Consider the following 17,371-nt stretch of genomic DNA (forward strand, 5'->3'; position numbering starts at 1 on the left):
TATTCTAAGGTATCTCCTCGTCAGAGTCACCTCCAAAGCCGAAGCTGAAACCACCATCACCATTCTCATCGTCACTCTTCTTCCCGATAGCCTCCTCCCATTTTCTTTTCTTCGTCAGGCTCCTCTGTTCTAGCTCATCAAGAGCATCGTCAAGAAGTTTAGGATAATCGGTCTTAAGCCGCTCTACGAAGAGGTCATATGGGCTTTCGATGTTACTTTTGAAGCCGGTCACTTGGTCTGGCTTGTCTCTAAGAAAAGAGAGAACATCTGCTAGGTGTGACTTGGGCACGAAGTTTTGAGTGAGGGCTATGCCAGCCTCAAGATTCACAACCAAATGCCACCAGCCGCTAGGCACGTGTAAAATCTCTCCCGCTTTGCAAACGCCTTCCACGCAGCCCGGTACGGCACGTGCTTCCGTATGGAACTCGAGTAACCATTCAGCTATGCTCAGCGGGCTGGTGACTTCACTGCTATCCTCTGAAACGTAGACGCCAGGAACCTGCGCTGTTGGTGGAAACACTGGGGAACAACAGTTAGTCTCTGCCGTTCATGAAAGTATCGATAAATAAATACAAAGCAGCGAGGTCTCGCTAACTAACTGAAAGAGATAAAATTACATCCCAACGCAAGGGCAAGAGAAAGGGTTTGAAACAACCCTTAGGGTGTACGTACTAATCCAGTATTTCGATCCTTCCAAAACAGCATTCCAGGCGCTGGTGGCGTTTGGATCCTTGTGAAAGGTCGAACCGCTACGCTTAGGTCCGATAATGAGCCATCGATGAGCTGGTCTTTCTTCTCCAAGCAACTCGAATAAGTCCGGGCCAAAACACTCAGGAGGCCAGTATGCCGCATCTGCAACATGCCCGATCTTAATATTCATCTTCTCCGCGAAACCCTTATCGAATAGATATAGCGGGCTTTCATCTTCGTTATTAGACATATATTCATGATAAACCGAGAATGGCCAGTCCACAGCTTCTGCGCGGAACTCAACGGCCGAATACCCCTTATTTAGGTCCTGGATGTTCCAGTCACCGCATACAGGCCAGCGTTGAATGCAATCAGTCAATACGAATGGCTTACCGCTCCAGTTCTGCGCGAAGTCATCGTAGCCGAGTTGCTCTAACCTGCTGATTTGATTTGCCCGAGGAATACTAGATACATATTTCCCAAGAGCAATGTAGGTGCAAGCGAATGGCCTATGAATGACATCGGAAAAGACATTGCTACAGTCAATCCTAGGGCGCCATCCAGCGGGAGCTTTTAGAAGCGTGCCTCTCCATGAACCTTGCCAGGCGAGCGGTTGAGAACCAGTTCTTCATAATTCATAGGTAAATCAGTGAGATGACACCAAAGTAGATGGATTCTATCAAGGGGCTACTAATGACTGTCTGGGTTCACATGTCATAGTTTATGACTTACTCGAGAAATAATGATTTCCAAAGTTCGTCGAGGTGACAAAAGGCATAAAGAAAACGACAAGTAAACCCGACGTCTTTCAGTGTCTCGATATCAAAATATTCGAGTATCTGCAATATCATCTCATCCGGAAGTCGAGCCAAAAAACCGAGAGACTGCCGAGCTGTTGGACCAGATGCGAAGTATCGGTTCCCAAGAGGTTTGACGCCCATTGGATGAACTGGGATAAAATCTGACGGTATCCCAGCATTTGGCATGTGTAATTCGCCTTCATTTGTTGGTGCACTTCCACTAACACCTCCTCGACTGGTCCCTTCTGCTAGTAGCATAGTCACTGAAAGCGGTTATGTGAACTGCCCGTTTAGGCAAAGTTCTTCATGAAAGAAGGCTTATAATAATTTTGAATTTTGATGGTTGGAACGCTTCGCCACAAGATAATACCAATACCAATTCGGGTTCAATGAGTCACAAAAGTTCATGTGTCATACTTGTACATATTTTCCATGCAAAGTTGCTTAACTCTCAGGTTTTTCTGGGGGGGTCTTGTAACCTTCAGTTTTGTGGGGCCTCAGGTGCTGTATTAGCTTAGCATCGTAAGGTTAAAAAAATAAAAATAAAAATAAAAATTGGAAAAGTCTGGGAAATCACGCCGCTTGCCGCTACGTAGAACCTTCCAAGGTAACCATTCAGAGCCTAGAGCCCCGCATCAGGGTTTGGCCGACGTTTACCCCCACTCAAATTTTTTTTTTACTTACCTCTTTACATCTACCTCATTGATCTTGGGCTTTTCCTCCCACCTTCGATTTTTCCAAATCGTCACAGATTAAATAAACAACCACAACGAAAAGAAATATCATCAGCTGGACTTTATTACTCTCTATTAACGAGAGTATTTACGCCCACTTCTTTTTACGTATTTAATTTCTACGCGGGACGACTTGCCAAAGTGCAAAGTTCGTGCGCCCATTTCTTACTTGACCCCACCAAGATCGCCGCTCCCAACCAACTCCTTGAATTCTAAGCTGTGCTTGGAATTCGAGAAGTCGCGTCCATACATCTACAATCATGGCTACCGACAAGGGGCTCGAGGATATCGAGCAATCCCAGATCGAGTCTAACTATGACGAGACTGTCGACTCCTTCGATGAGATGAACCTCAAGGCCGAGTTGCTACGAGGTAAGAAACGCCAACTTCGAGACCACAAAAAAAATTTGCGGTGAACTAATAGTGTTTCAAAGGTGTCTATGCTTATGGATTCGAGCGTCCTTCTGCTATTCAGCAGCGCGCGATCATGCCGGTAATCAAGGGTATGTTTCCACCTCCCTATTTCTACTTTAATATTATATGCGCAAAATATTAACCCCATCCCCACGATAGGTCACGATGTAATTGCGCAGGCCCAGTCTGGTACTGGCAAGACCGCTACTTTCTCTATCTCCGTTCTCCAGAAGATCGACCCGAACGTCAAGCAGTGCCAGGCCCTTATTCTGGCTCCTACCCGTGAGCTGGCTCAACAGATTCAGAAGGTCGTTGTCGCTATTGGCGACTTCATGAGCATTGAGTGCCATGCCTGCATCGGCGGAACTAGCGTCCGTGATGACATGAAGGCCCTTCAGGAAGGCCCCCAGGTCGTTGTCGGCACTCCCGGCCGTGTCCAGGATATGATTCAGCGACGATTCCTCAAGACTGACGGCATGAAGATGTTCGTTCTTGACGAAGCCGATGAGATGCTTTCTGTGAGTAACGCCGTTTCCCCTCTTTATCTACCCAACGACGCTAATAATTATCGTATAGCGTGGTTTCACCGAGCAAATCTACGATATCTTCCAACTTCTTCCTCAGTCCACCCAGGTCGTTCTTCTATCTGCCACCATGCCCCAGGATGTTCTTGAGGTCACAACCAAGTTCATGCGAGACCCCGTCCGCATTCTCGTCAAGAAGGACGAGCTTACCCTTGAGGGTATCAAGCAATTCTACATTGCTGTCGAGAAGGAGGAGTGGAAGCTCGACACTCTCTCCGATCTCTACGAGACCGTCACCATCACGCAGGCAGTTATCTTCTGCAACACCCGTAGAAAGGTTGACTGGCTTACTGATAAGCTCACTGCCCGTGACTTCACTGTGTCGGCTATGCACGGTGACATGGACCAGGCCCAGCGTGATCTTATTATGAAGGAGTTCCGATCCGGTTCTTCTCGTGTTCTGATCGCCACTGATCTTCTGGCCCGTGGTATCGACGTCCAGCAGGTGTCTCTAGTCATCAACTACGATCTCCCTGCTAACCGTGAGAACTACATCCACCGTATCGGTCGTGGTGGTCGATTCGGCCGAAAGGGTGTTGCCATCAACTTCGTTACCGCTGAGGACGTCCGAATGATGCGTGAGATCGAGCAGTTCTACAGCACCCAGATCGAGGAGATGCCGATGAACGTGGCCGACCTCATCTAAGCAACGTATTCTTATTCATACTCAACAAGGCTAGTCTGTCTAACATTCAGAGTGGAGATAGAGTGGTGCGCGGTTCGAGGGGTGACCAAGAGGTCCCGTAGAATACATGGGTGGAGTGGCGATGATGCTCTTATCCGGCATATTTCATTTTTCTATTAGCACGTCTCATGGATGGGCCGTGGTCGGTACTGGAGGGAAAAGAAGCATCTAGGCATTTGCGGCTAGGCATCTAGCACCTAATACTGGTAATGCATATCGCCTGACGGTGGGAGGCCGTAGTGGACCAGGCTACTGCTTATTTCCGCGTTGTAATGTACCTAGGTCGCTGATGCTTTCCTAAATAAACGTTCTGAATTTGCCAGTTAAAACTGTTATGCAATATATGTCGTGAGTTGTAAAGAACCTGTCGAGTCGTTATTTGAGAGTAAGATGTCGTATTATTACCTACCCATGTACCATCTTAACATATCAAGTTTGTAGCTAACTCAATATCAAGACAATTACTTTGAGTACATAAATTTCTTAATTATCTCCATTTATAGGTAAGTACCTAGGTATCTATCCATATCGTCAAATGTGGTTAATATTCTAGGAAGGAGGGAGCGAGGAGGGTTATATAATGTGCTTTCCTAGAAAGCACAACCATTAGATAAGACTGTTTTTTGGTTGAACCAACACAAACTTTCCTATTTCCTCCCAATCTCTTATTTATTTCAACACTTAGAGTCATATAATTACTCATACTGTGATCGTTTATCCATAATGCTAATGACGCACTCAGATGCTACTATAAGACCTCACATATGTATTCCACATCGGAGTTACTATCGTTCTCTAGTATCAGTGGGTGTAGCTGCACTTGCGTAGCTGGCCAGGACGCCTTATTATAGAGGTCCAAGGTTTACAGGTTATCTTACTCATTACGACTGTTTTACCAATACATAGCCTCCCATATTGCTCATTTGTAGTATACCTGTATCAATCTCATACCACAACATGCATACCGAAGAAGAAACGAAGAAGCTTGCCAGTATTGCTAAGCTCGAGGATAAACTTCAACAGCCCGGAAACCAATTGAACGCCTTAAGACTTCTACAAGCACTTACAGTAAAGGAGGTCTACGAAGCTAAGAGGCAATTAGAATTGATCGAAGAAAGGTTCTGCAAGCTCCAAGAAGCCAGCGTCACAGAAGGTAGTCGTAATGAAGGTTTCGAAAAACAACTAGACGAGCTTCGAAAGGATAAAGAAGGACTTCGTTCACTTATATCCGAAGCAGATGCGACTACTCAGAATACTAAAGACAGCCTTGAGAGCCTCCGCACGAAGGTTAGTGACGAATATTTTAAACTGACTGCGGACAATGCCAGGTTTGGGAAGGACATCAAGACTTTGAACAAGCAGATTGATCGTCACCAAGAGCAACTATCCACCGTCGAGAGTGCCCTTGAAGGTTTTCGTTCAAAGCTACCCAAGCCTCAGGATATCGCCACACTAAACGACACTCTAGCTCGCCTGGAACCCATGGTGAGATCCATGTACGACAAGATAGACAAAGTCTCTACACTCACCCTCGAGGAAAAGGAGGCGTTGGCAGAGGCTATCAGCAATCAAGCCCGGGTCCGTAACTTTCTAGACACTTTCGTTCCTAAACAGGAGGACTTCTTCCAGTTTCTCGAGAAGCTCCGCGAAGCGAACTCCCAAGCGGTATCATCTGGTAAGAACTCACTATATAAGTATCTATGTAGCTACTAACCTGACTATCTAAGAATCCTTCTTACAAGGAGCCGTAAACGAAGGCAGTTTCAACCATCTCTCCAACCCCCCGTCATCGGGACCACAACCACCCCTGAAAGCGGTCCAGATGCTCGAGCAGTACAACCACTTTAGCAACTCGTACCGCATCAAGCGCCCGAAGAGTGAGACCAAGTTCATCAGACAGTATCTCAAAAAGATAGATCACAAGGCCGCCTGGTACATCCAGATGAAACTTCAGCAAGAATATCCCGACCTAGTTGAACCACTCCGACACGCTGAGACGAGTAACAAGAAGGCCATGATGATTTTTGTCGATATTAGTAAGCTGCGTTGGGATCATGTCAAGATCGTAATGCGCAGGATTAATGGAAAGGAGTTATTTGGCCTCTTGGAGGCTGAGTAGGGGGGTTTGGCACGTCTGCGTCGAGTAAAGGGTTCAGAACTGTGGCGATGTAATCAAGATTTGCTATAAACTTCTCTATATGTAGCTGTGCTATTCGGTCGAGTATAGATCTTGTAATTATTTAGAACCCCCACCACTGTCGTTAGTTAGTTAGTTACTAGATAACTGCCTTGACAGTCAGATATAAAAGCTATGTCCATGATAGAAAAAATCATTTGCACAATCTCGTCTCTTAATACTTAGCTATTTTGCTCTACCGGGTTACCAATTTTATCATGATACAACGATACGTGCCAAAATAACTCATCAGATACTAAGATCCTCCGTGTCACCAGCCAGTCCTGTAGTGTCCAGGCCAGTCCACTTGTTAATCCAGCCCAGTACTTCCTTATGCCAAACAAGCGAGTTCTCGGGCTTCAACACCCACTAATTCACGGCAGCAGTTAGTAATCGCCCTATTACGTCGGATGTGCTAGTATTCCGGGGAAAAGACTTACGTGGTTCTCATCAGGGAATATCAAAATGCGACTCGGGATGTTGTGAGTCTGAAGGGCTGTTCACGCAATACGTTAGTATACTTTAACCAATATACCCTTCCTCCTAACCCCACCCCCCTCCCTTTATAGCAGAGAGTTAATACGTACTATTAAAAGCAGCCAGCCCCTCCGAAATCGGCAACCGGTAATCGAGCTCCGAGTGTATGACGAGCTGGGGGGTAGCCCAGTTCGCGGCGGAGGCGGCGGGGTCCCAGCGGGCGTAGCCGTCGCGGTTCTCCCAGAGGGTGCCGCCGAAGTCGTGGGATGGGAAGAAGAGCTCTTCTGTCGACCAGTTGCTCATGGTGCTGAAGATGCCGTCGTGGCATACTAGGGCTTTGAATTTTCGGCCTAGGGGGTGGCCTTGGATCCAATCTGGGTTGGGGACGAGGGGTTAGTATTGTGAAGGGGGGGGAGGGTTAGGTGGCTTACTGATCATGTATCCGCCGTAGGAGGCGCCTAGGGCCACGGCGTTGTTCGTGTCGATGTAAGGGATGTTATCTGAGATGTGCTCGAAGCAGTTTACCACTATAAGCGTCTTTAGTCAGTTGTATGTTTCCAAGATAGACGTATTGAAAAAATGGCTTCTACGTGTACTCACGATCATTATACGGCCGTCCACCCCAATCCTGCGCAATCCCATCAGTGAACTTCTGCCCGTACCCAGTACTGCCCGTCGGATTCGGCATAACCGCAACGTAGCCCTGCTCTGCGAACACAGCCGGATTCCACCTCGTGCTCCAGCTCTGCCCCCAAGCGCCCTGCGGTCCTCCGTGGATAAGGAACGCTAACGGATACTTCTTGCTAGGGTCGAAGTTGGACGGCTTCACGACTAAGGCGTGGACTTGGTAATCGCCCGCGCCCTTGAACCAGAACTCGTCGACTTGGCTCTTCGTCAGGCCGAACGATTTCCCTTCCTTGGAGCTCGATGAGATGAGGCCTAGCTCCTTGGACTCGGGGTCGATGATGGAGTAGGAGGAGTTGTCGATGAGCGAGTTGGATGTGAGGAAGAGACTTCCGTCGCTCTGGGATAAGTTGTGGAAGTCAGTAACTGCACCGTCTTTGGTCAGGGGTTGTGGTAGCTCCTTGGCCTCTAAGGGGCTCGAAGGCAGTTTGAATAGGATCTGTCGGCCCTCCTTTTCGGCTGTCACGTATAGTTCCTTGTCGTCGTTGCTCCACACAATGCCTTCCGGCCGTAGGTCCCAGCCGCCCTCGCCATCTTCGGTCTTATAAAACTCCTGCACGTTGCTTAGGTCTTTGATGTCGGGGATCAGTAATAGACGCCACTTGTCAGACTCGTACTGCCGATTCCTCATGCGCTTAAACGCAACCTTGGTACCATCGTGCGAGAACACCGGAACACCTGCGTAGCCTTGTAGCGCTCCTGTCTTAACGATTTGGGGTTGAGGGGGGTTTGCCTCGGTGAAAGTCTTGAGCGGCACGTAGTAGAGGTCGGTCTTGGTCCACAACGCAGGGTTCAGCTCCGGGTCCTTGGATACGAAAACTATTCCCTCTTTCCCGATATCATAATCACTGGCATCTCCGAAAGGCGGAACCGGGCACTCAAGTTTTGTACCTGCTAGAGCATTTATTAGGTTTCGATCCCGCAAGCTCCAGTATTTCCCCTCTTTCTTCAGTGCGCCGTAGAAGAGCCCCTGTCTGTGTTTAGAGACGTACGAATCCCAGTGTCGTACAAATAGACTGGTATAAACTTTGCCGGATGATAGGGGCTTCTTCTCATCTTCCGAGTTCAATAGCTTTCCTGACGATGTAGTAGGAGCCGTGGCGGCGAATGCTACGGTACCATTACCGATATCCTTCGCCTTGATATTGGATATCGAGGTGTTGAAGATGGCAACCTCATATGGCCTAAGTGCACTTGTGAGTATCCTATTCTTAGTAGTTATTAGAGATTTATATAAGAATGAATATTTACTCTGAGCCCGGCTGAGTTGCATCTGCTACAAGGAGAGACGTTTTGTTGTCATCATTCTTTATGAAAATGAATTCAGTTTCGGAAATCCAGGTTGGCTCGGTTAAAGTCGAGTTGTCAAATAATTGAGTCGACTGACGAGATTTGATATCTAGAACCTTGATGGCATAGTCTTTGGAGTGAGTCTCGAAAGAGTATTGAGAGACTAAGAAATTATTAGTTCTATTTCATGATTAACTAGGACTTGTGTAGTTAGGGATATTACCAGCAAATAAAGCGAGGGTGCCGGTGCTGTTAGGTACGGCGGAACTACGACGAGGGGCAGAGAGAAGCACCTCGGGAGTAAATTTGGTAGCCATAACCGTCATCGTGGATGAGAGTCTCGGATGATGACTTGGAGCGGGGGGGATTATTTCAATATGAAATAAGTTTAAGTTACTTTCAAGCACAAGACAACCTTCTTTAACAAATCATTACAATGTGCAGTTAGGTATTAGGTATATGTATTTCGTACTTAGGCTCCGGTTCATCAAGGTGTGTTCACTATGATTGGCACTTACAAGTGGGTAGGACCTTAGTTATGGAGATACTCAAACTAATTGTTTGTTCGACTTTCCCCCGCACGTAGGAACGAGTTACCTACTCTTTTAATTGCATAGTATTGCATAGTATTGCGTGATTCATAACACGTCTTTAAGTCTCGTTATTCAAGTCTATCCATATATCCAAGACATCGACGTCGACAATGAATTATACTTGGGTACTCATCACTAACCTAGTTACTATAGTTATATATTTCTCTCTTTAGGTTAAACAAGTATACTTTTATAAGTTTATACCTTCGCAACCATAACCAGAGGCAATAATATCAACATCATGGTATTGTCTCAACTCAAATTCAACCTTGGTCTACTATTCGTAAACATAGATACTATCGGGTATCTCGACAGAAAATATAACGGCGCGGACCGTGAATCCCATCTCTTAAAAAAAGGACGTAAACATGCTTTTGCTATATTCCTAATAAACGTCTTGCCTAATAAACCAACGCCGTTAAACTAGCCGTATGCCTGTCCCTCATGAACGCCGAAACCACACTAGATAATGCACAACACTGAACATATGTATTAAACTTGCAATGGTCGAGGTGGTGGTCATTTTCGTGAGGCACCAAAATGCGTTCTGACCTTTTTAGCTTCGCGGGAGTCGGTCTCGCTGTCCTCTACGTCTGCATCCTTGTCCTTCTTCTGAGTTCTCTTCTTGCCGGCCTTCCCAACTTTTCCAGAGCCCTTCTCGGTCGCGGACGTAGGCGTCGGCTGGTTCGATCCACTGTCCTTCTCCCTGTTTGCAAATGTTGTAGAGACGGGGGTGGGTGCGGCTGGTGTCGAGGTTGCAGACGGGGCTTCCGTATTATCGGGCTAGAAGGAGGTAATAATGTTAGAATTAATTAAATCGATGCATAAATAAGCGCGAGAGATGGCAAAGACGTACGTGAAGGCTATTGTAGGAAATCGAAGATCGCGACCAGATATAATCCTCGTCCTTCAGCTCTCCTTGCTTGCGCTGGGCAGCAGAACTAGTCCCCTTGATGTAGTTATCGAAGCCCTTGACGATGTTGCCGATGCGGGTGTTGCTTAGGTATTTGGCCTCGAGATCGACGATACTCTGCTCAAGTTGTGACTATCATACCAACTTTAGCAACCGTCCCCCCTCAAATAGTGCCGGTAAACCCAAAGCGACTCACCAGCTGGCGCTCTTGCTGTTTCCGCTTACCTAGAAGCTCCTTGAGATTCTGCCGCTGTTTATTGTATTCCGCGACGGCAGCTTGCCGGTCACCGGTGGCAGCTCCGCCGGTTCCGGGTTGGACATTTTCGGTCATTGCGATCTTGGGTTGGCGACGCCGTTGAAATGGAGAGGGTTAAGTTACAAAAGGTTGAACTTTAGATCTTCCTCTTGTCATTCGAAAACGCGTATTGGCTCGAGCACTCAGCCTTCCCACTTGATTATAAACTATTCCCATAAGAGTTTAACTCCTTTTTGTTTAGGTTAGCAACGGACCACTGCGTCACTAGCCTATCATTCTTACCTTATTTGGCTAGTGGATATCCGGGGCTGCATTGGCATATTTGTCTCCACTATTTTATTTATTGAGGTACCTAAGTATCTTCTACCCAAACATCACTTATAAACTACACATATCATAGGACTTGTCATCCTAGAAGAATAATTTGAGATAGATTCTATAGGACATTGTTTTATTATTTAATAATATGTGCTAAATACTTCCAATGTGCGGTGACGAGATGTCTTGTCTAGGTATTTATTCGTAAAGTATTCCATACTAACTTCCTTGATGTGGTCCTGTTGGCATACGTACGAAACAGGGAAGAGATGATTGCTTTCGAGATTTCTGCTCTTAATATACTTCCCTTGGCTTAGAGATCTATGTTTCCCCCTGCACTATCCCATACGACAGTAGAAATAACTTACTGAGTTTATGTAGTAACTTATATGTCAACCTGGTTGGGTATTTATTTCATCCAACTTACCTAGAAGCTAATATGATAACGACGTCTGCAACTATTACATTAGCAATGTTTTAATACACCACCGCCAAATCAACAAACCAGACTAGGATATAATGCTGCTCCCCTAACATCGGAAACAATGGTATGCACGGAATCTAAAATCGGGGTTTGGTAGTAAGTCTATTGCCTGATCATCTATCTGCTACATGATAGCCGTACTTCATGAGTTCAAACGCAAAGCATTTTTGTGACTAACCTCGAAAGCCAATTACGAAAATAAAAAACAGCCGAACCCAACATCCACGGGTTATCAAGTCTCTTCTTAAGATGACCGAGTCTGCAAATCCTGCGAGTCTGAGAAGATTAGCCTGACCCCTTGACGTTGTCTCTACTTGAGGTGCTTCTCATCTTCTTTATGCGCTCCTTCAGAAGCTTTTCTCGTAGCTCATTGGCCTGCTGTACTGGGGACTTGGTCTGAAGAATACGAGAGTCAGTTCTCGGTCTAACTGTATAACGTGATACGAACTCCCTAAGAAGAAGGACGAACCTCATCGGCTGTCGAGGCCGCGCGGTGTCTAGGGGATCTGGGTTTGTCATCTTCCGAAACATCAGCTGATCTGTTACGGGTGCGGGGGGAATCAGCAGAGTCTCTCCGCTTTCTCGAAGGGATGTCTCTAGCTTTGCTATCCTGTCCGTTTCTTCGTGGGCTTCTCCGCCGTGGTCGCCTAGTCTCCTCATCAGACTCTGATTTACTTGGACTTCGCGTTAGGGTTCGCCTTAGTCTCCCACGGTGGCTAGGCGAGGGGCTACGACTGATAAGTTCCCGGACCGGTCTTCGTCTCGGGCTGCGACTGCGTGAGTAGGAGGATGAGCGAGAACGACTCAGCCGCCTACTGTCACGGCGTGGTGGAGACCTCGAGCGACTGAGCGAGTCTGAGTATCTGCGTCTCTTAGGTGCTGGTGAGCGAGATCGACTACCACCGGATCTACTGGCGCTTGCCGGCGAAGATGTATTTCTTCTGCGACCGTCTCTACGGGGCCTATAACCTCTCGTTCGCCCTGTAGACCGATCTCGCTTTCCTGAAGCTCTATGGCGAGGTGGCGATCGACGCCCCCTGGAACGGTGACGAGGTGGGGTAGGTGATCGATGAGTAACTCGCCGGCTACGCCCACTAGTCGTGCTAGATGATCGGGAACGAGATACAGAGCCTCTGGACTCGGGACTCACGGAGCGGGATATAGAGCGTCCACGTCGAACCTCCTGCCTGTTTCCACGTCGGCTTGGGGGTACATAACGATCACGGTTGTTATGATATGAGTCCCGCTCTCGTCGTGGTGGCGAGGGAGATCGGTCACCACCTCGGCCAAAGCCTCTACCGCGACCACCGCCAAAAGCTCGATCACCACCACCACGTCTCCCACCACGCCAATTATCGCCCCGTCCGCCACGAAAACCACGGTCGCGTCGCTCTCGATCTCGTACATCTGATAACTCACGGTCGCGACGCTCCTGGGTCTCTCGTCGAATTCGAGATTCTTCAGCAGCCTTGTCTGCATCGATCTAATAATAGTTAGCACACCCCAGATCCATTGAGTATGGGATAAAAACAGTACCTTCTCCTGAATGAGTTCTAGCTTCTTTGCTTCCAGAAGCTCCTTGGGGACGCCCTGGGGGCTAGATTGGGCGCTCAAGCAGAGGTTCCAGAGATCTTTACAGAAAGATGCAGTATCTTTATCGAGGAAACCGGTAAGCTGTATTTGCATGGATTTGATATCAGGCTATAGTATACAATGTTAGCAAGATCAACGATGCTAGCCTTGCAGCATAAGTGCACCTACATATCGGGAACCTTCGATTAAGTTAAAGCATAGCTCAGTGACGACATCATCTTCAGATCCTAATATCTCAGATATCTTGCTGGCAATCCATCTGAGAAAATTACGGTTAGCTGTTGGGTTGCTCAAGTACGCGTTGTTAGGGAGACGAACTTCTTCATGACCTGCAGATTGACCTTTTGCATGTCAACCTTCTGATTAAATTCGGGAGGGAACTTTGTCGCTCGTAAGAGCTTCGCATCTACGCTGCTTGCCATGGTCCGCTGTTGGTGGCTGCAGCTGCGAGGCGTCTATTTGCGAAGCGTCGTCTGTTCAGGTGTTAATACGGGAAATAAAGATGGAAGAATTGAATGCAGGACTAAAAATGACGTCTGGGGAAAACGCCGTATGGCTGGTCTAGGCTCTAGCGTTTCACTTATCGGGTCAAGGGATTTGAGAGCCCGAGCGGCAGTGCAGTGCAGTGCAGTGCTAACTAACAATTTACGCGCGAATAGCTTTCGGCTGTGGACAGCTGCTAGCAATAACTCGAAACGTTGTGAAACCTATGTGTGCTCACCTAAAAATACTAATATCATTCCACTCTCTATAGTAGCTTTTTTATATAATAAGTGAACATTAATAGTGATGGCTACTTTTAACATTAGGTAGGTAATTTGCCGCAGCATCGGTATCTAGGTAGCTAATACATATATATCAAATATATATTCATTATGATTATAAGAAATCTTACTCTCAATCATCATGTATTTGAAAATAGGTAAATATTTCACAAAATATCACCCGTATAACTCAACTATTATACCTATAAGTAACTTACTTAAACCTGTATTTTTTCAAACACTCGTCATAAACACCCGTTATAAATTAGCCTTAGTGCATATAGGCCATTAAAAAACCTTAATCCAGCACCCACCCACCTGCCTCAACGGTCCTTTACCCCAAAGCTAATTGGCCAATTCAGCTCTTTTATTTCTTTTTAGAAGCAAAGACAGGGCGGGACGGAAGGGGAAGGCAAAGACAGGCAGGGGGGCCGGCGAGCGCGGAAGCAAAGGGCGGAGCAAGAACGAAGAAGGAACCAGACAAGAAAAGGGCGCCGAAAAAGAGAAGAAAAGCAAGGGACAGAAAGAAACCAAGAAAGACCACCGGGAAGGGAGAGGAAAAGGAAGAGGAGGGGGAAGAAAGGGAGAAGGGAGAGAAGGAGAGGGAAGGAAAGGGAAAGAAGAAAGAAAAGAAAAGAAAAGAAAAGAAAAGAAAGAAAGAAAGAAAAAGGAAGGGAGGGAGAAGGAAAGGGAAGAGAAAGGGAGAGAGGGAAGGAAAAGAAGAAGAGAAAGGGGAAAGGGAGGAAGGGAAGGAAGGAGAGGAAGGGAAGGAGGAAGGGGAGGAGGGGAGAAAGGAGGAAAAAAAGAGAGAAAGGGGGAGGAGGAGGAAAGGAAAAGGAGGAAAAGGAGGAAAAAAACGGGAGAAAGGAGGAGGAAGAAGGGGAGAAGGGGAGAAGGGGGAAAAAGGAAAGAAGAGGAGGGGGGAGGAAGAGGAAAAGGAAGAAGAAAGGGAGGAGAGGGAGGAGAGAGAGGACGGGAGGAAAACGGGGAGAGGAGGAAAAGGAGGAGGGAGGAAGGGAGGAGAGGGAAGGAAGGGGAGGAAGGGGAAAGGAAGAGAAGGAAAGGAAGAAGAAGAAGGGGGGAGGGGGGAAGGGGAGGGGAGACGGGGAGGAAGAGGAGGGAAAGGGGAGAGGGAAGAGGAAAAGGGGAGGAGAGAAGAAGAGGGAAGAAGGAGGAGAAGGAAGGGAGGGGAAAAGGGAAGGGGAAAAGGGGAACGAGAGGAAAGGAGAGGGGGGAAAAGGAAGAAAAGCAAGGGGAGGGAAAGGGGAGGAGAAGAGGGGAAAAAAAGAACGGGGGAAAAGAGAGGGGGAGCGGGAGAAGGGGAAAAGAGGGGAAAAGGGGAAAGGGGGAAAGGGGGGACGGGAGGGGGAAGGAAAGGGAAGGGAGGAGGAAAAGAAAACGAGGAAGAGGGGGAAAGAACCAGGGGAAAAAGGGAGAAGGGAAGGAAAGGGAAGGGAGGGGGGGAAAGAGAAGAAGGGAAAAAAAACAGAGGGAGAAAAGAAAGGGGAGGAGGGAGAAAGAAAGGGGGAGAAAGGAAGGAAAGAAGAGGAGGAGAAGAGGAAAGGAAAGAAGGGGAAGAGAGGAAGGGAGAGGAGGAGGAGAGGGAGGGGAAAAGGGGAAAAAAGAGAGAAGAGAAGAGAGGAGAAAAGAGGCGGAGGGAAGAAGAGGGAAAAAAAACGGGAAAGGGAACGAGGGAAAACCGGAAGGGAGAGAGAGGGGAGAAGGAAGAGAAAGGGAGAGAGGAAAGGAGAGAGAGAGGAAAAGAGAAGAGGAAGAGGGAAGAGAAGAGGGGAAGAGGGAGAGACGAGGGGAAAGGAAGGAAGGACGAGAAGGGGAGAAGGAGAGAGGGAAAAGAGAAGAAAGGGAGAAGAGGAAGCGCAGGAAAAAAAAGAAGAGGAAAGGAAAGAAGGAAGAAAGAGGAGAGAAAAAAGGAAGGAAGAAAAAAAAGGGGAAAAAGAGAAAGAGGGGAAAAAAAAAAAGAGAAAAGGGAGAAAAGAAGGAAAAAAGAAAGGGAGAGAGGGGAGCACGGGGGGAAGGAAAGAAAGAAGAAAGGAAGAAAAAAGGGAGGGGAAGAGAGAAAGGGGAGAAGGAAGGAAGGGGAGGGAAAAGAGGAGAAAAGGGGGGAAGAGGAAAAAGGAAAAAGAGGAGAAGGAGAGAGAGGCGGAGGGAAAAGAAGGAGAGGAGAAGAGGGGAGGAGAGGGAAAGGAAAAGAAGAAGGAAAGAAGAAAAAGAAAGAGGAAGAAAGGAGAGGGAAGAAGGGGGAAAGGGGAAAGGAAGGGAAGGGAGGGGGAAAAAAAAAAAGAGGAGGGAGAGAGGGAAGGAGGAAAAGGGCGGGGGGAAGAAAAGGGAGAGAAGGGAAAAGAGGAGGGGGAGAGGGACGGAAACAAGAACGGGGGAAAGGGGGAGAAAGGGGGGGGAAAGAGGAAACCAGGGGGGGAGAGGAAAAACGGGGGGGGAAAAGGAGAAAAAAAAAGGGGGAACGGGAAGAGGAAGAAGAGGGGGAGGAAGGGGGAAGGGAGGGGGAAGGGGGGGCAAAAGGGGGAGGAGGGGGAGGACGGGGAGAGGGGGAGGAGGAAGAAAGGGGGGAGAGAAAAAAAGAGGGAAAGGAAAGGAAGGAGGAGGGAAAAGGAGGGGAGGAGGAAGAAGAGAGGGGGGAGGAAGGGGAAAGAAGAAAGGAGGGAGGAGGACGAGGAAGGGAACCCAGGGGGGAAGAAGAGAAGAAAGAAGAGGGGGGAGAAGAGAGGAGAGAGAAGGAGGAGAAGAAGAAGAGAAAGAGGAAAGGAAGAAACGGGGGGAAAGAGGGGGAAAAAAGGAGGGAAGAGGAGAAGAAAGGGGGAAAGGGGAGAGGAGAGGGAGAAGGGAGGGAAAGAGGGGAAGGAGGAGAGAAAAGGAAGCGGAACCGGAGGGAAAAGAAAAGGAAAAAGAAAGAAAAAGGAAGAGAGAAGAAAAGAAGAGGAAGAAGAGGGAAGAAGAAGAGAGGAAAAGGAAGGAACCGAGAGGAGAGAGAAAGGAAGAGAAAAGAGAAAAGAAAAGGAGGAAAGAAAAGGAGGAAGAGGAGGGGAGAGAGAGGAGGAAAGAAGAAGAGGGGAAAGGGAGAGGAGGAGAGAGGAAGAGAGGAGGGAAAAGGGAAAAGAAAGAAAGGACCGGGGGAAGAGGAAAGGGAGAGGAAGGGGAGAAGGAAGAGGAGAAAGGGGGGGAGAGGAGGAGAAGGGGGGGAGGAAGAAGGAAAGAGGGAGAAGGGGGGGAGAGGGAGGGGGAAAAGGAGGAGGGAAGAGGGAAAAGAGGAGAAAAGAGAAGAAGAAGAGGGGGAGGAGAAAGGAGGAGAAAGAAGGAGGAGGAGGAAGAGGGAAAGGAAAGAAAGAGGAAGGGGAAGGGGAAGCGGAAGGGGAGAGAAAAGGGGAAAGGAGGAAAGGGAAAAGGAGGAGGGAAGAAAGAAGAAAGAAGAGGGAGAAGGAAAAAAGCGAGGGGAAGAAGGGGAAAAGAAGAGGAAAAGGAGAGGAGGGGAGAAAAGGAGGAATAGGGAACGGGAACCAAAGGAAAAGGGAAGGGAGAAGGATAAAGAGGAGGGAAAAGAATAAAGAAAGATAGAGGGGGAGGAGATAAGAGGAGAACCTTAAAGGCAAGGATATATATAAAAGGATTAACAATTATAAGTAATAGAAGTAGTAATTATTTGAAATAATTATATAAATAATTAATAAAATAATAATTTTTATTAAATTTACTTTTTTAAGTTTTTTATTAAGGTTTTAATAAATATATTAAATCTTATTAATTAACAATATTATAAAAAATTTTATTAATATTTTATATAATATAAATAGATTTATAAATTATATAAATAATAATGCCCTTTTTTTTAAAGTTTCTTTAAAACCTTTTTACAGGTAAAATTTAAAAACTTAATTAAGGAATT

General features: G+C 47.2%; 6 protein-coding genes across 7 annotated transcripts; 2 read left to right on the top strand and 4 right to left on the bottom strand.

Annotated features, from left to right (window-relative positions):
* Window positions 1-4: 4 nt before the first annotated feature.
* Window positions 5-1,107, bottom strand: GL218_06797 (uncharacterized protein; the record flags this gene model as incomplete). Its single annotated transcript, XM_033583525.1, has 3 exons — window positions 5-519; window positions 673-1,018; window positions 1,084-1,107. 3 exons carry the CDS (start codon window positions 1,105-1,107, stop codon window positions 5-7), a joined length of 885 nt encoding a protein of 294 aa, XP_033433382.1.
* A 1,377-nt stretch (window positions 1,108-2,484) lies between these two features.
* Window positions 2,485-3,868, top strand: GL218_06798 (ATP-dependent RNA helicase eIF4A; the record flags this gene model as incomplete). Its single annotated transcript, XM_033583526.1, has 4 exons — window positions 2,485-2,596; window positions 2,659-2,727; window positions 2,798-3,156; window positions 3,215-3,868. The coding sequence occupies 4 exons, from the start codon at window positions 2,485-2,487 to the stop codon at window positions 3,866-3,868; spliced, it is 1,194 nt and encodes a 397-aa protein (XP_033433389.1).
* Window positions 3,869-4,864: 996 nt separating this feature from the next.
* On the top strand, window positions 4,865-6,026 carry GL218_06799 (uncharacterized protein; the record flags this gene model as incomplete). Its single annotated transcript, XM_033583527.1, has 2 exons — window positions 4,865-5,582; window positions 5,635-6,026. The coding sequence occupies 2 exons, from the start codon at window positions 4,865-4,867 to the stop codon at window positions 6,024-6,026; spliced, it is 1,110 nt and encodes a 369-aa protein (XP_033433390.1).
* Window positions 6,027-6,332: 306 nt separating this feature from the next.
* GL218_06800 (Dipeptidyl-peptidase 5) lies at window positions 6,333-8,860 on the bottom strand (the record flags this gene model as incomplete). Its single annotated transcript, XM_033583528.1, has 7 exons — window positions 6,333-6,452; window positions 6,524-6,579; window positions 6,671-6,934; window positions 6,992-7,087; window positions 7,161-8,428; window positions 8,496-8,697; window positions 8,758-8,860. 7 exons carry the CDS (start codon window positions 8,858-8,860, stop codon window positions 6,333-6,335), a joined length of 2,109 nt encoding a protein of 702 aa, XP_033433407.1.
* A 786-nt stretch (window positions 8,861-9,646) lies between these two features.
* On the bottom strand, window positions 9,647-10,371 carry GL218_06801 (Chromatin modification-related protein eaf6; the record flags this gene model as incomplete). The annotated part of the gene is made up of 3 exons (XM_033583529.1): window positions 9,647-9,910; window positions 9,984-10,172; window positions 10,237-10,371. 3 exons carry the CDS (start codon window positions 10,369-10,371, stop codon window positions 9,647-9,649), a joined length of 588 nt encoding a protein of 195 aa, XP_033433408.1.
* Window positions 10,372-11,902: 1,531 nt separating this feature from the next.
* Window positions 11,903-13,113, bottom strand: GL218_06802 (uncharacterized protein; the record flags this gene model as incomplete). 2 transcript variants are annotated; one of them, XM_033583531.1, is made up of 5 exons in its annotated part: window positions 11,903-12,231; window positions 12,518-12,581; window positions 12,635-12,799; window positions 12,860-12,950; window positions 13,010-13,113. In XM_033583531.1, the coding sequence occupies 5 exons, from the start codon at window positions 13,111-13,113 to the stop codon at window positions 11,903-11,905; spliced, it is 753 nt and encodes a 250-aa protein (XP_033433405.1). The 2 variants fall into 2 exon arrangements, with proteins under 2 accessions (XP_033433405.1, XP_033433406.1); XM_033583530.1 differs by lacking the exon at window positions 11,903-12,231 and having other exon boundaries at window positions 12,245-12,571.
* Between the last annotated feature and the right edge of the window lie 4,258 nt (window positions 13,114-17,371).

Source organism: Daldinia childiae, assembly GCF_008694065.1.
Source record: "Daldinia childiae strain JS-1345 chromosome Unknown Scaffold7, whole genome shotgun sequence".
NCBI classification, from domain to species: domain Eukaryota; kingdom Fungi; phylum Ascomycota; class Sordariomycetes; order Xylariales; family Hypoxylaceae; genus Daldinia; species Daldinia childiae.